At 51.1% G+C, this 15,522-nt stretch overlaps 1 protein-coding gene across 3 annotated transcripts in view; it reads right to left on the bottom strand.

The window, feature by feature from the left end:
• Positions 1 to 12,928: 12,928 nt before the first annotated feature.
• The window catches only part of GRAP2 (GRB2 related adaptor protein 2), a 62,684-nt gene continuing 60,090 nt past the window's right edge, over positions 12,929 to 15,522 (bottom strand). For 2 of the 3 annotated variants that reach the window (XM_030320697.1, XM_030320698.1), the window contains one exon: positions 12,929 to 15,099. In XM_030320697.1, the coding sequence (XP_030176557.1) occupies positions 14,920 to 15,099 (180 nt within the window). In that variant the 3' untranslated portion in view covers positions 12,929 to 14,919. Of the gene's footprint in view, positions 15,181 to 15,522 lie in introns of all 3 variants that reach the window. The other variant, XM_030320696.1, reaches the window with a different exon arrangement.

The raw sequence follows: 15,522 nt of genomic DNA, 5'->3' as shown, positions 1-15,522 counted from the left end.
AAATGAACAGTTTTCACCCCTGACCAGCTCTGCTGGCCCACAGGAAGGAACACAGCGAGGCCTCTCCCCGGCCAGTCATGACTTACTGAAAGCTTCATCTTTTCATTCATGAATGGTTTGCTGAGTACTGATTGGGCACTAGGCAAGTTCCTGTCCTCCCAGAACTTCCAGACTTGGGGACTTTGTGTCTGCAACCTTGGAAGCATATAGGCTCCTCTCCCCAATCACTCTGCAACCGCCCCCACTTTCCCAGACACTCCGGTTCCCTGGTTTATCCGCACCTCCCTGCCACTCCTTCCCAGGCTGCTTCATCCACTCCTCAAAGGCCGGTGTCCCTGAGGGCTCATCTCTGGCCTTCTTGTCCTTTGGGCCACCCACGCTCAAGGGCGGTCCCACCTCTCCCTGGCTGGAATGATTTTCATGCTTCCATCTCAGCTCTAGAACAGTCTCCATGACTCCATACCAGCTCATCCGGCTGCCCGTTGGTCATCTCTACTTGGACGTCCTCCCAGGCACCTCCACCGCCAGGGAAGTCTCCAAAGGAACCCACACCACTTCTCTTCAACCCCCTTCCCCCACTGTTTTTTCTGGATCTCTCTCCTCCAGAATGACACCACCATCTGCCTGGTTGCCCAAGTGGGAAACGTGCATGGGTCTTGACTCTTTTCCCTCTCTCACTGCTACCAGGCCAGAAGAGGCTTCTTCTGTTCTCTCTTTAGTCTTCTTCACTCCATCCTCACTGCCACCCAACCCCAGCTCCCCCAACCACCCCACACTTTTGCAAGAGCCTCCTAACTCAATCTTCTCCCCCTCAAATCCCTTCTAAAATGCAAATATAAAGGATAATTCCCCTGCATAAAACTCTTCCGGGGCTCCCCACTACCCATACACTAAAGCCCAAACACCTTGTGGCCATTTATGGCCCACCATTATGGTCCAAACCAATTAGATTCCTTCTGTCTACTCCCCCTTCCTTGACATGTGGTGTCTTGGCTTAGGGAGCTCCCCCTGCTGAGATGCTTTCCTTTCCGGGCCACCAGCTACTTTTCTGAGTCTTCAGTTTGGTCACTCCATCCGTGGTGTCTCCTGGCCCTCCAGGTCTGGGCTAGTGCCCTCACTTCATGCTTAGCCTCAGTTAAACTCAAATTCTGCATGGTAATGGTTTGTCTCCCCCCACAGGTGGGAGGTTCCTTGAGGGCAGGACGGTCTTCTTCATCAAGGAGTTCCCAGGTATTGTACCTTAAATGCTGGACTTTTGCCCTGGTCCCCCCACTCTTCCACCACGATTTTACTTCAAACTGACTGGGAATACCTTCTTAAAACTGGATAGGATCTTCTCATTTCCCCTGGCATACAGTAAGAACATAACAAGAAGAGCCTGGAATGCAAAACGCGATTTCAAATGAATAGGATCCTTCTTTAGCCATTCTGTTTCACAGTGTGACTGTGTGACTGTGTGTGTGTGTGTGTGTGTGTGTGAGAGAGAGAGAGAGAGAGAGAGAGAGAGAGAGAGAGAGAATCTGATATGTGTGGTAGGTACATGACATAGTGGGCATTTTTTTAAAAGTAAGCTGTATGCCCCAACATGGGGCTCAAACCCATGAACCTGAGGTCAAGAGTCATATGCTTGGGGTGCCTGGGTGGCTCAGTCGGTGAAGCATCCGACTTCGGCTCAGGTCATGATCTTGAGGTTTGTGAGTTCGAGCCCCATGTCGGGCTCTGTGCTGACCACTCAGATCCTGGAGCCTGCTTCGGATTCTGTGTCTCCCTTTCTCTCTGCCCCTTCCCCGATCCCTCTCTCTCTCTCAAAAATAAATAAACGTTAAAAAACAAAACAAAACAAATTAATCAATATTAAACGAAAGGAAGAAATTTAGGGGTGACTGGCTGGCTCAGATGGTAAAGCATATGATTCTTCATCTAGAGGTCATGAGTTTGAGCCCCACGTTATGCATGGAGTCTACTTTATTTTAATTAATTTATTTAAAAAAATTTTAATGTTTATTTTTCAGAGAGAGAGAGAGAGAGAGAGAGAGAGAGACAAAGCGTGAGTGGGGGAGGGGCAGAGAGAGAGAGACACACACACACACACAGAATCCAAAGCAGGCTCTAGGCTCTGAGCTGTCAGCACAGAGCCCTACACAGGCCTCAAATTCACAAACAGTAAGATTATGACCTGAGCCGAAGTTGGATGCTTAACCGACTGAGCCACCCAGATGCCCCGCATGGAGTCTACTTTTAAAAAATCTTAAAAAAACAAATTAAAAAAAATCTTTAAAAAACAGAGTTTCTAGAGTGGCAAATTCAGTTCCTCAGTCACACAGGCCACATCTGAAGTGCTCAATAGCCAATGGGGTCAATGGCTATCATACTGGATAGTACAGATATAGAACATTTCCATCATCACAGAATATTTTTTTAATGTTTATTTATGTATTTTGAGGGGGGGGAGAGAGAGAGCACGAGCTTCGAAGGGGCAGAGAGAGAGAGGGAGTGAAAGAGAAAGAGAGAGAGAGAGAGAGAGAGCGATAGGGAGAGATAATCCCAAGCAGGCTCCGTGCTGCCATTGCAGAGCCCAATGTGGGGCTAGAACTCATGAACTGCAAGTTTATGACCTGAGCCGAAACCAACAGACAAACCGACGGAGCCAACCAGGTGCCCGGAAAGTTCTTTTACATGGCATGGCTATAGGAACTCAAATGCAGGGACAGCTACTCCAGGGTTGAGAAGCTAGGAAGGCTTGTGCAGGGAGGTGGACCTTGGGCTGGGCTTTATAGGACTTAAAACACACAGAGGATATGGCGGAGCGTTGGATGCAGCAGCAACTCCCAGGAGAAACAGGGAAATCGTACCCTTCTTATTTGCATAAGGGCACTAAGGGAATGTTGAATGGATGAACGAATACATGAATGAGTAAATGAGTGTAATGATCAAGGCAAATACAGGCGAAACTGACAAATTAATTTGGATTACGGTGTGTGTGTGTGTGTGTAAGTGTATTTGGTCTTGTGTTTGTGTGTACACGTGTAGGTGTGTATACACGTGCACATGTATATATGTGTGCGTGTGTGTGCATGTGTGTGTACATGTGACTACACACATGGGAATATGTACACGTGCATGTTGCAGGGATGGGGGAAGGACGGGGAGAGGCGATGGGCCAGAAATACAGGTTGCCTCATGAACGTTTTTGAATCTCTGAATTCCAGGGTGAGTTTGAACTTAGCTCTGTTGGCAGCTGGGAGCCACAGATGGTGCGTGAGCTGGGAAATGGCGGGATGTGCCTGGCAGAGTGCAGGGGACGGGCCGGAGGCAGAGAGAGCCCCTGGTGTGCTCCAACAACACGGGAAAGCCGGCTGCTCCAGTTCTAAGGCTGGGGGGGGGGTTCAGAAGGAAGTCACGGGAAGGGATGGGGTTTTCTCTCACTTCTTCCTGGTAGTGGCACAGAGCTCCTGAAGTGGCATGCCCTGCCAGGCGGTGCAGGCAGCGTGGGGTGGCTTGAGCAATCTTCGCCCCCGTAGGGCACGGAGCTGCTGACGAACCGCCTCCCCCTCCCAAGAGCTCGCGGTGCCGGGAACTGGGGTGTGTCTGAAACATTTTTAGACAAATTTTAAAACAGCTCCGGTCCCAACCAAGGGACCTGGGCTGGAATGACTTATGTAGTGCTTGTTCATCCCTGTCTTTGGGGACTAGACCGCAGGGCACAGGTGCTGAGCCCAGCCACCTCTCCAGGGCAAGGCCAGAAGAGCCGTGTCAGGAGACAGTTTGGCAGAGGAAGAGTTTACTCTCTGAGGGAGGAATCCAGGAGGGCTTTGTGAAGGAGGTGGCGTTTTCCCTGGCCTTGCAGGCTGGCTAGGACATGGACAGGGGGCAATAGGAAGGGTGGGAGACTCCAGGTGGGGGACCTGCAAGCTGAGTCAGCAAAGGAGGAATCTGCAGGGTTCAGGGCAGAGAGTAACCCAGAGGTCCTGCCTCCCTCTCACCGCCCCGTCTCTGGGAGGCGGCTTGAACCTCAATCCAGAAATGGTGGCGGGGGTGGGGGTGGGGTAGTTTTTAGTAGAGAAGGTGCCTGATCTGCGTGGAGTGATGTGTAAAGAAGCAGAGAGCCTGGAGGCAGGCAGAGCAGCCAGAGGAAGTAACGGCCCCATTCTCCCTTCAAGAATCCCTCCTTTATTTGGCCCAAACCCTCAGCATTTTGTCCCTTGCAGGCCACCGTTACAGGGCAGCCATCCCCTGGAAGGAGGCGGGCAAGGTCTACTCCCAAAGTTGATTTACTACCTCAGTAGGCTACCGGTGTGATAGGTGCAGAGAGACTCGCCCTGAGGAGGGCTGAGTACAGGACAGGCAAGTTTCAGAGGAGAGGAGGCCTTTGCAACAACATGTCGCTGGGGGTGGGGTGGGGCGAAGAAGGCTGTTTCTGCCACAGCGGAAGGTGTAGTGGGGCCGCCCTCTACTTGCTAGGCCCTCACCAAGCAGTTCCTATAACCGTGTTTATGTCTCATGACACTCAGTGCTTTTGTCTCTGGTTCTCTAGCTTAGCTCCGAGAGGTCAAGTAACTGGTCCAGGCTCACACGGTCAGTGGCAGAGTCTGGACAGAGACGCGGGTGTGCCTGAATCAAAGCTCGTGCTTTCTCCACTTTTCCACACTGCCTGCAGGGGAAAGTAGGGGAGAGCTAGAGGGGAGGGGGGACTGGGGTACATGGTTCAAGGATGTACTTTCTCTATGGGACTAGGAAGTTCTAGAGTGCCCCGAATCACAGCTGGCAGCTGAAAGGCCACTCGCCCTGACACCCTACTCGTTCTCATACCCTACATACAAGGTACAGATTCCTCCTTCTGCTCCTGACCAGGAAGCGGGAAACTCAGCTGTTGAGTGGGTGTGGAGAATGTTCCCTGATATGACTCCAGCACCCTGGGCCACACTCAGACATACCCCTGTTCTTCCTGTGTATATGGCAGGGGAAGGATAAGGAGCTGCCAAGACTTAGAACTGGAGGCAGGGTCCGAGGAAGAAGGTGGAAAGCAGACCAGCTGCTGGAGGTGGAATGGGTAGGGTCCAACCTCTCTTTTGGGGTCACAGGGGCCACCTGTGACAATGGACATCAGATGGTGGTGGTGGTCCCAGGGAGCCAGCTGCCTTTGGGGGCCCCAGCATGAGGCCAATGGAGGGTTAAGGGGGTGAAGCACAGACAGGGAACAGAGCGGCAGCCCATGTCCACAGGCAGGATGGCAGCCAGTGCTAAGAGACTCCAGCAGTGGGGATCTGGATTCTGGAAAGGGACTGGCATGAACTAGACGGGGAGGGGAGAACTTGCGTGCCACAGACGTCCCAGCACTTGGGCCTGGCTAGGGATCTTACTACAGGAATGAAAGAAGAGGCTGGGGCCAGGGCTCAGATCAAGGGCAGGATCAAGTAGCCAATCCTAGAGGTTTGTGCAGAGCCCCACAAGTCAAGAGTTGGCCCCAGGGGGCTGGGCCTGTGACATGGCTCCAGGGGACAGAAAAGCCAGCAGAGCCCAGGGATGGGCCCTTAGCAAGCCAGGTACCCTGAGGCGACACACCCATTATGGGACTTCCTTAGGAAGTTTAGGTTCAGTAAAGGACCCAGGGAGTCCCAGGGACTCCTGAGTATCAATTTCAGAAGCTAAATTACTGTCAACAGAAGGGAGGATGTCCATGACTTTTATCTGTCCTCCTAGAGACACAGGCTTGCTAGTTTCTCTCTTTTATCTTAAACACAACTCAGTCCACTCCTTTTCTGCGCCCGTCTTGAGTCATTCTTACCTAAAAGGAGTCTGAGGATCAGTGTCTATTTAGTATATGCCATCTGCACGCATCAGTGGTTTAGAGCAAGAAGAGACCTAGCCCCTCCTTTATTTTACTGACAAGGAAAACGAGGCACAGAGGGGTGAAGAGATTTCCTGAAGGTCCAGTGGCCCAGAGTCCAGGCTAGGGACCCCCCGGCCAATGCTCCCTTTCCCCCGCATCCCCCACCTCATCTGGACTTGCCATGGTAACCAAGCCTCCTCCAGCGTGGGAAGCAGAGGCTGCGTAGCCGTTACCTAGCAACTCCCCATAACCAGGTCAGAGCAGGGGGAGGGAGGAACCATGTGCTGCCCACCCTGGGGAATTCAGTCCCGCTGCAGTGGGATTGCCCACGTCAGAACGTGGCCACAAATGACCCTGGATAGAGGCAAACCCGGAAGCCCCTGAGTGGAGAAGTCTCACGCCAACATCAGTGATATTGCCGGGATTGTGGCACAGACCTGGCTGGCCGGGGCCTCTGTCCCCAGAGCAGACCCAGGGCCTCACCATGTACGGTTCTGGTTTCTGTGAATAGCATGGCAGCTGTCCTCACTAACATGCTGGCTTAATATGCACGTGGGAATCCATTGCGGAGGGCTGATGGAAGCGTGTGTGTGTGTATGTGTGTGTGTGTCCATGTAGGCATTTCAACTTCAAGGGGAAAGCTGAGGAGCTATGCTGCCTCACTTTGCCTTCTTGTTCCTTAATTATCCCAAGAAACGTTTATGGAATGCCCTGGTCGTAAGATTTGTGCATCTTCTTCTAACATTTCCTGTAGATTAGGTCTTGAAGGCCATTGCCCACTGTCACCCTACCCCACCCACTTCCTCCTTTAGGGCAGGGCTCTGCCTGGGTTCTCAGGTTCTGCCCCCTACAGGGTCCCTTCCATTGGTCTAAGGCAGTCACGGTGGTCTCATTCTCTTGGAAATGGCTGGTTTAGGAATGGCATGTGATCTAGTCATGCCAATGGGATACAAGGGAATGGCTGCCATATGACTTCTGGGAAAGGTTTTCCTCACAAATTTAAACTGACACTGTCAGTCCGCACAGGATGTCTGGTACTGCAACAGCCACTAGGAAGAGACACCCTTGATGTTCAAAGGATGGCATCGTTGAACCATTGAACTCAGCAAGCCAGGAACTGCCCTACCTCCGGCCTTGTATGCGATATAAACTCCTCGTTGCCTGAGATACTTCAAGTCAGGGTTTCATCCTCCTGATGGATACTCTTGCTTTCGTGGCCTCAGGCTCAGTCTGAGTGGGGCGCTCAATAGATGCTTGGACAAGGCTTGATATTAAAAGTAAAAGACCCAAAGGAGACAAATGTCCCTCTCGCTGAGTAAGTCAAAGATATGACTCCGTGGTTCTTTGTCTCCTAGGTTGGAACTAAAACGGAACCTGCAACTACAGGACCAGCTTCTTGAAGGTTGAATAGACTTCTTCCTGAAGGATCTGAAGGCTTCTCTTACACTGCCAGTGCCTAGCACACTTCATTCATTCATTCATTCATGCAGTGGTGCTGAGTCTGGTTCCTCTCTGCTCATGAGAGCCAACTGTGCACATCTAATCCCTGCTCCGGATTCACTGATGTCTTGTTGGTAGTTTGAAATCAGCCACGGTGGGGGGTTCTTTTTTAATTTTTTAATAGACTTACTTTGTTTTAGAGTACTTTTAGGTTCACGGCAAAATTGAGCAGAAGACGGAGTTTCCTTACACTTCCCACACGTGCGTAGCCTCCCCCGTTATCAATCACCCCCACCTGAGTGGTACACTGGTTACAGCTGGTGAACCTACATCAACACATCATTATCACCCAAAGCCCATAGTTTACCTCCGGGTTCACTCTTGGTGGTGTGCATTCTATGGGTTTTGACAAATGTGTAATGACATATGGCCACCATTATAGTATCACAGGGAATAGTTTCACTGCTCTAAAAATCTTCTGTGTTCCACCTCTTCTTTTCTTCCTCCCACCCCACCCTTGGCAACTGCTGATCTTTTTACCGCCTCAAGAGTTTTGCTGTTTCTAGAATGTCATATAGTTGGAATCATACAGTACGTAGCCTTTGCAGATTGGCTTCTCTCACTTAGTGCTAGGCATTTAAGGTTTCTACATATCTTTTCATGGCTGGATAGCTCATTTCTTCTTAGCACTCTATACCGTACCATTGTCTGGATCTACCACAGCTTAGTTATCCACTCACTTACTGGAGGACACCTTGGTTGCTTCCAAGAGTTGGCAATTATGAATGAGACAGTCATAAACATTCATGTCCAGGTTTTTGTGTGGACATGTGTTTTCAGCTCCTTTGGGTAAATATCAAGGAGCATGATTGCTGGATCATATGTTAAGACTATGTTTAGTTTTGTAAGAAACTGCCAAACTGTCTTCCAAAGGGGCTGTACCAGTTTGCGTTCCCACCAGCAGTGAATCAGAATTCCTGTTACTCCACATCCTTACCAACATTTAGCGTTGTCAGTGTTTTGGACCTTGGATTTACAAAAAAAAAAAAATGCTTATTTATTTATTTTGATAGAGAGAGAGCATAAGCAGGGGAGGGGCAGAGAGAGAGAGGGGGAGAGAATCCCAAGCAGGCTCCATGCTGTCAGCACAGAGCCCAACGCAGGGCTCAATCTCACTACCATGAGATCATGACCTAAGTCAGTATCAAGAGTTGAACGCTTAACCAACTGAGCACCCAGGTGCCCCTGGACCTTAGATTTTCTAAGAGCTGTGTCATTGTATCTCATCATTTTAATTTGCATTTCCTTAGTGACATATAGTGTTGAACATCTTTTCATGTGCTTATTTGTGATCTAATATCTTCTTCAGTGAGGTGTCTGTTCAGCCCTTTTGCCCATTTTTCATCTGGGTTGTTCATTTTCTTATTGTTGGGTTTTAAGAATTCTTTGTTTATTTTGGATAACAGTTATTTTCTTTTCTTTTCTTTTCTTTTCTTTTCTTTTTTCTTTTCTTTTCTTTTAAGTAGGCTCCACACCCAGTGTGGAGCCCACTGTGGGCCCAAACTCACAACCCTGAGATCAAGACCTGAGCTGAGATCAAGAGTTGGAAGCTCAACCAACTGAGCCACCCCAGTGCCCCTGGATAACAGTTATTTATCAGATAGGTTTTTTTGTAAATATCTTTTCTCATTCTGTGGCTTGTCTTCTCATACTCTTGACACATGGTAGGAATATTCACAACACAGAACCAGCAAATGTGACAAATCAGGGCTTTCCTTCAGAGAGCAGTTGTTAAACATTTATCAGTATACCAATGCATGTCTGCATCAACCATTTATTGGGTGAACTGTTTGTGCACTCAAAAATGTTCAGGGGCTCCTGCGTGGCTCAGTTGGTTAAGTGTCCAACTTTGGCTCAGCTCATGATCTCGCGGTTTATGAGTTCAAGCACCACATCAGAGCCTGGAGCCTGCTTTGGATTCTGTCTTCAGATTCTCTGCTGCCTTTTCCCTCCCTGCTCATGATCTGTCTCTCTCTCTCTTTCTCAAAAATAAATAAAAACTTTTAAAAAATTAAAAAAAAATGTTCAGTCCAGTGGGGGAGGCAGGCTCAATGAATCACTGACCATATTACAGAGTTCTGAATATCGGGATAGAAGCACAACAAGGATGCTTATAGGAAAATGAAGGAGGAACATCTTCAGCAGCCATGAAGTTGGGATGGCACCCCAGTGGGCCACTTGAGCCCTGAGCTAAGTATTTCAAAGTGAGTAGAAGTTGCATGGATCCATACTGCCCAATAAGGTAGCCACTTGCCATGTCTCACTATTTAACTCACTCACACCAGCCACATTGCAAATGCTCAAGGGCCACAAGTGTCTGGAGGCTGCCACGTTGGACAGAGCAGATAGAGAACTTTTCCATCATCATCACAGAAAGTGCTATTGGACAGCACTGATCTAGACAAAAAGGTGGGGGAGAGGCATTCCAGGCAGAGGGAACCGAATGGGAAAACCCTGAGTTCTGAGACAACGTGACTCATTCTGAGGGGAGATGGGCATTGTGGCTAAACAAACAGGCAGCAGTCAGATCACAAAATGTCATTAGTGCCAAGCCAAGGAGTTTAAACTCTAGCCTGGAAGCTAATGGGAGCCTCTGGAGGCTTTTGAACAGAAGCCTGATGTCATCAAATTTGCATGTTAATACGATCTCAATGGTAGTCAGTGGGCTGGATTAGAGGGGGCCAACCCAGAGGTGGAGAGACCGGTTCTGAAACTATTACAGTTGCCTGGGAGAGAAGCAAGAGAGGATTGAAATGAGGCAGTGTCTGTGGCACAGATGTGGACAGAGGGCAGTGTAAAGAGATGTGGAGGACCCACTGGGTGATTGTGTCTGTCCCCTACGAGATGCTTCATAAATAGTTGGTTTAATGAGTGAATTAGAGCTGAGCCCAGATTGTACAACAGGGTACATGTCCCCTGGCATCCTAGGTGATATCTATTGCACAAACAAACAGGTACAAATGTGTTTCTTTTCAGCTGAAGGAGGAAGGGGCAATAGGGAGAGAGGCAAACAAGAGAGATGGTGGGGAAGGTGGCTTCCTTTGTTCTGTGTGATGGAGAGAGGGCTCTGGTGAGAAGGGAATGAGCTGTGAGGGTCCCTTGACCTAGGAAGTGCCTCTCTGGGGATCAGGGACAAGGGCTACTCAGAAGTAGGTACAGGCCTTTCTCCACGCTTCCTCTTCCATGACTGCCTTGCCACGTGGACTGCAGGGCAGATTTGGTTTCCTGAAGGACTGGGCCGTTTCATCAGCAGACAGGTGCACAGTAGGTTGGCAGCATCAGGAAAGACACTTTCTGCAGAAGATGTTCAGGGACAATGGAACATGGCCAGAGTAGGAGACATTAGCTGACTGATGCTTAAACACATGAGAGATACCAGCCTCCCTCCCTTGGACTCTAGGAAGTAACTGGAGATCTTGAGGGCCGTTGGCTAAAAGCTACTGTAACTTGGGCATCAATGTGAATATCACTTTGTTTGCACCTACAGGTCCATAAGGCCCAGGACCTTTGGGTTATAGAATGAATGCTAGGTGACATGAGGCAGGTTTCACTTGCTCATTCATGAAACAAATACTTGTTGAGCCTTCTGTGTGCCAAGCACAGTGCTACATGCTGTACCTACAGTGGTTTACAAAACAGAGATGATCCCTGCCCCCAGGGAGCTTACAGTCCAATAGTCCAACAGACTGGTATATGTGCTAATCAGGGAAAGCACCAGCAACCTCAAGATAATCCAATAGGAAGGGTTCTTTTAGATTAAGGCCAAGAAAGGACAATTTGAGAAAGTGACATTTAAGCTGAAGAGGGAACAAGAGGTATGAAGGCTTTGGGGACCGATCTTTGGGCATCTGGAGGCCGAGAGAAGGCCAGTGGGTGGAGGCATGGCAGCCAGGAGGGGAGGGGTGCAGAGGAGGCTGGAGAGGGAGGCAACGCCAGACCTCACGGGGCCACATCAGGACTTGGATTCAAATTTAAGCACAGTGGCAGGGGAGTGACGTGATCAGACTTGTGTTTTACAAAGATCACTCTGACATCTGTGTGAATGGACTGGGGATGAGAGAGTATGCAGGGAGAAACGTGTCAAGGCTTATTCAGTTGCCTAAGGGAGAGGTGATGGTGGCACAGCTGTGGTGTTGGGAGAGACGTGGAGGACCCTGAGTAGGATCGAGACAATATGTTTTTCTTGTGACCTTGTTTTGGTCTACACAGGCTGAAGAGTTAACTTTAGACAAGGCAAACAGCAAGTATTTGCTCATGCCAATCAGTGCCCACTGTGACCTGTTTCGCTTTGGGTGAATGAGATCTGACAGTGCCCCCGTCACATGGGCCATCCCCCTGCCTCCGAGCAGGACCACACCTGATGCGAGTCCATTTTATGTTCAAAGAATCCTGAGAAAGACGTTTCACAACTTCTGTAACCTCTGCTTCTCTTTAAAATAATCACTACGGGGCAACCCCTGTTTGTATTTCATCTGGATGCCTCTCACCCTAAAGTTGCTTGATTTTTGGTAGAGATGAAGATGCTGACAAAAGTCACCCGGCCATCAAATAGGAATGACGTCATAATGACAGTTCTGAGTCCTGTCTCTGCTCAGAGTGACTTATTTGTGAGCAACACAGAGATGTGCCCGAATATCCCGAGAAAAGGGATCTAATTAGATTGTTGTAGCTTTTTAGCTGCGAAGTTCTTTGCTCTTGCTACTTAAAGTGTGGTCCGTGGACGGAGTAACATCACCTCAGAGCTTGGTAGAAACGCAGGGTTGAATCCGAACCTACATTTTACCACATTCCCTGGGCAACTCACCGGCACATTAATTTTGAGAAGCGCTGCCTCAGATCAGATGCCTAAGGCCATCTGAAAGCGGGTGGGCAGTGGCAGGTACCAGACATCTGACATGCAGCGAGCCTCAGCAGGGCGTTAGGAAAACCAAACTGGTTCAGCCAGAACTAGGCTTTCTCTGGAAGTTCCCTGCCCCCAGGTCATGCAGAGCATTTCAGCTGAAGTCACAGACAAGGTGTTGTTTCCCTGATTGTGTTGTGGCTGGAAGGAGGGCCGAGTGGACTCAGGTAGAGAGCAGCTCCTCATGCGTTCCTCCAGGCAGCACCAGAGGCCCAGGGACATTGCTTCCCAACCCCCCCAACATGGATAGTTTGGTCCTTGTCCTCTTAGCCTGGTCCCTAAGGGCCTTAGCTCCCTGTGGGTGGTTAGGATGATTCTTGCTTCCTTCTGCATTGAGCCACGTGATGTGCAGGGGCAAGGCTGTTTTAGCACCTCAATTAAAGACTCGGGCGCGGGGCGGGGGGGGGGGGGGCAGAACATCCAGTTCCAGGGGTTCTGGAAGCCCTGCCCGCACTGTGTGGTCAACCTCTGCAGGCCAGTGACCCCTGCCCCTGGAGGGGAGTGTGACACAGACACGGGACACAGCCTGGCCAAACAAGGGCCCTGGGCGTATCACTGCTTTCTCGAGACGTGTTTCAAGGCACAAAATCCAGGCCAGAACCAAATCAGCTCCCTCTCTCTTCACTGGGGCTGGTCCTCCCACATAATCAGACAAATGGATGAGGTTTGTGGGCTGTTTAAAGCATATGGTTTGTAAATACTGTAAAATCAAACATCACTTTTGGCTTTTATTTACTGCAACATGTTCACATTACCTAGCACCAAAATAGCTTTTAGGTCTTCTCTGCCTTGCTTTTCTTTCTCCCTGTTCGTTCCTCTTCGTTCCTGTGGTGTCTTGGTCCCTGCCTTCCGTGGCTTTCACGGCTCTGCTGTAACTCCTCCTTCCCCACCTGCTGGATCCCTCCTTCCCCTGGTTGTCAGCCGCCGGCCGGCCTGCTGACTCTACTCCAACGTCTTCCTCGCCTGTCCCACTTACCATCTTGCTCCCTTTCCCTCCCTTTGTGTCTCACGCTGCTCCTTGATCTTTTGAAACATCTCTGCTACCTTTTCCTTTCTGTTCTTTGATTTCTAAAGGCTGCGAGCCAGATGTTCCTTACCGTCACCTGACTCCCCCTGCCTCTCTCAGGCTATTTTCTCTTCCCTCCCAAGACTCGCTGTGGAGTGCCTTCTTTTCCCCTTTTTCTCTAAAGACAACAGAGGGATCACAGAATCGTAGCCTTCAGAGTCAAAGGGACGCAGCCTATGTTACCCCGACAGTTGCTTCTGAGCCAGACGCTCTTTCTTCTTCTCCTTTCACCCTCGATAACGGCTGCCCCCATCACTCCTTAGAGCAAGAAGGGCTGGGGAAGAAGACAAAGGAGCAGGCACGCCTCCCCCCCCATCATTCTCCCTCACCAACACGTGCACCCAGCCTGTCACTTAGGCCTCATCACACACACACACCCTCTTCTCAGGTCTCTCGGCACAGACGTGTTTGCTCCCAGGCTCCACCAAAACGCTGTTTCCTTCTCCAGGGTCCCTTCTCCCCAGCCAGGCCAGCCTGTGCTCCACACCCCCAGCTGAGCCCAAGGAAACATAATTCTATTTTGAGGTGGCAGGAGGGACAGGGGCAATGGGGTCCCTCTCCCCAGGTGCAGCTCTTGGGTCGAGGCTGGAGAGAGGATGCCAGCAATGACTCTACGGCCAGATCCAACAGGAAGCTCCCGTCAAAGCCGGCTCCCTCCCAGGGTCAAGTTCGGGCAATCAGTCAACCGATCAACAGTTGCTAGTCAATGCTCTTGTGGAGTGGGCTTCCCTCTCTGCCACTGGGCAAAGCATCCTCAGGACAACGGAAAACCAACAGAGACCCAAAGAGACACCCTGGGAGTCGTGAAACAATGGCTTTAAAGTCCCGCATTCTCAGCCAGGGCTTCTCCGAGCACTTTACAGAATGTACATGCTGCTCTCTTGGTATCCGGGGAAACAGAGGTGACACCCAAGCAAGCCACTGGGGATTTGTGAAAAACCCGCCATTTGCCAGTGCTGGGCTCCTCACGGTCTCTGTTTCTCAGGGCTGAGGAGCACTCCGGCGAGGGAGGCGGAGGTCTCCGCTGAGCAGGGGGCAGGAGGCCAGCCTCGCCCAGGCCTCCAGGCACCCGCTGCTCCAGTCCCGTGTGGCGGCCCCTCTGGTCTCTGCCCAGCAGTGCCCACCCTGGTCGCACGGGAGGGACGTTGCCCTGCAAAACCTCAAGGGGAGCGGGGCTCGGAGGGAAAGCCGAAACGTGGCCCCACCGAGTCCGGCTCCACCCTGTTGTTCTGTGTCCAACGCCGGGATGTGGATCTCTGCTCGGCTATTCTCAGTGAAAGTCCCAAGACCAGGAGGAAGCGGTGCCATCTTAAGGACAGGAAGAACTTCGGTTTCATGTCTCTGCCCCACCCCCACCCCAACACTCCCCCTGCCTTCCACACACCCGCTGAGGGGAGAGCAGAAAAACAAGTACGAATAGAATTCTCCACCTGACTTCCTTTCATATCAACTAATGAACCGACCGCATCGCCAATAAATTACTATTATCGAATGCACGTACACATAGGCGCGTGTGTGTGCACACGCATATACACGGATGTACACGTAGTTCCTGCTGTTCTCCCCTGCCCCCTCTCTTGCAGGCAGCTTCAGACGAAAGCCTCGGGCCCCACCGGAAGGGGCTCATCGCATCATGGGGGCCACGTAGTTGGCGGGGAAGAGGCCGAGCTTGTTGTGCAGGCGGCCGGTCCACCAGGACGGGTTGGAGCTGTCCAGCACCTCCACCACCTCTCCGCAGCGGAAGCCCAGCTCGTCGTCCTCAAGGGCCTGGAAGTCGTACAGCGCCCGGGCCCACCGCACTCGCTGTCGGGGAAACACAGAGGGGTCCTGCCGAGCCAGGGCGGCTGGGCTGGCCTTGGGAGCCACGGTCACACGGAGGAGGATCTGCGGCCAGAGTCCTCCGTGAGCAGTCTGCCCTGGAGGCTGGCTTGTGGCTCTCCAGAGACGCCCCAAGCCCCGCCGGAGCTGCAAGCACACCTCGCTGCCCGATATCAGAACTCCGAGACTCAGGACTTTCACCCGCGGAGATGTTATTCTCCGAGGCCCCAAGAGAATCCTGGACAACTACTCTCCCTACATCGATACGTGGTCTTTTTATTGTCTTCAGGGGACAGAGAGGATGGCAGCGAGCCCAAGCTGACAGCCCACGGTGCTAGCGCGACCGAGGCAGATGGATCGCAATGAAAAAGGCGACAGATCTCCCTCCGCTAGAGCCGGAGCCAGGAC

This window comes from Lynx canadensis, chromosome B4 (genome assembly GCF_007474595.2).
Source record: "Lynx canadensis isolate LIC74 chromosome B4, mLynCan4.pri.v2, whole genome shotgun sequence".
NCBI lineage: Eukaryota > Metazoa > Chordata > Mammalia > Carnivora > Felidae > Lynx > Lynx canadensis.
This window is presented reverse-complemented; position numbering and strand designations above follow the sequence as displayed.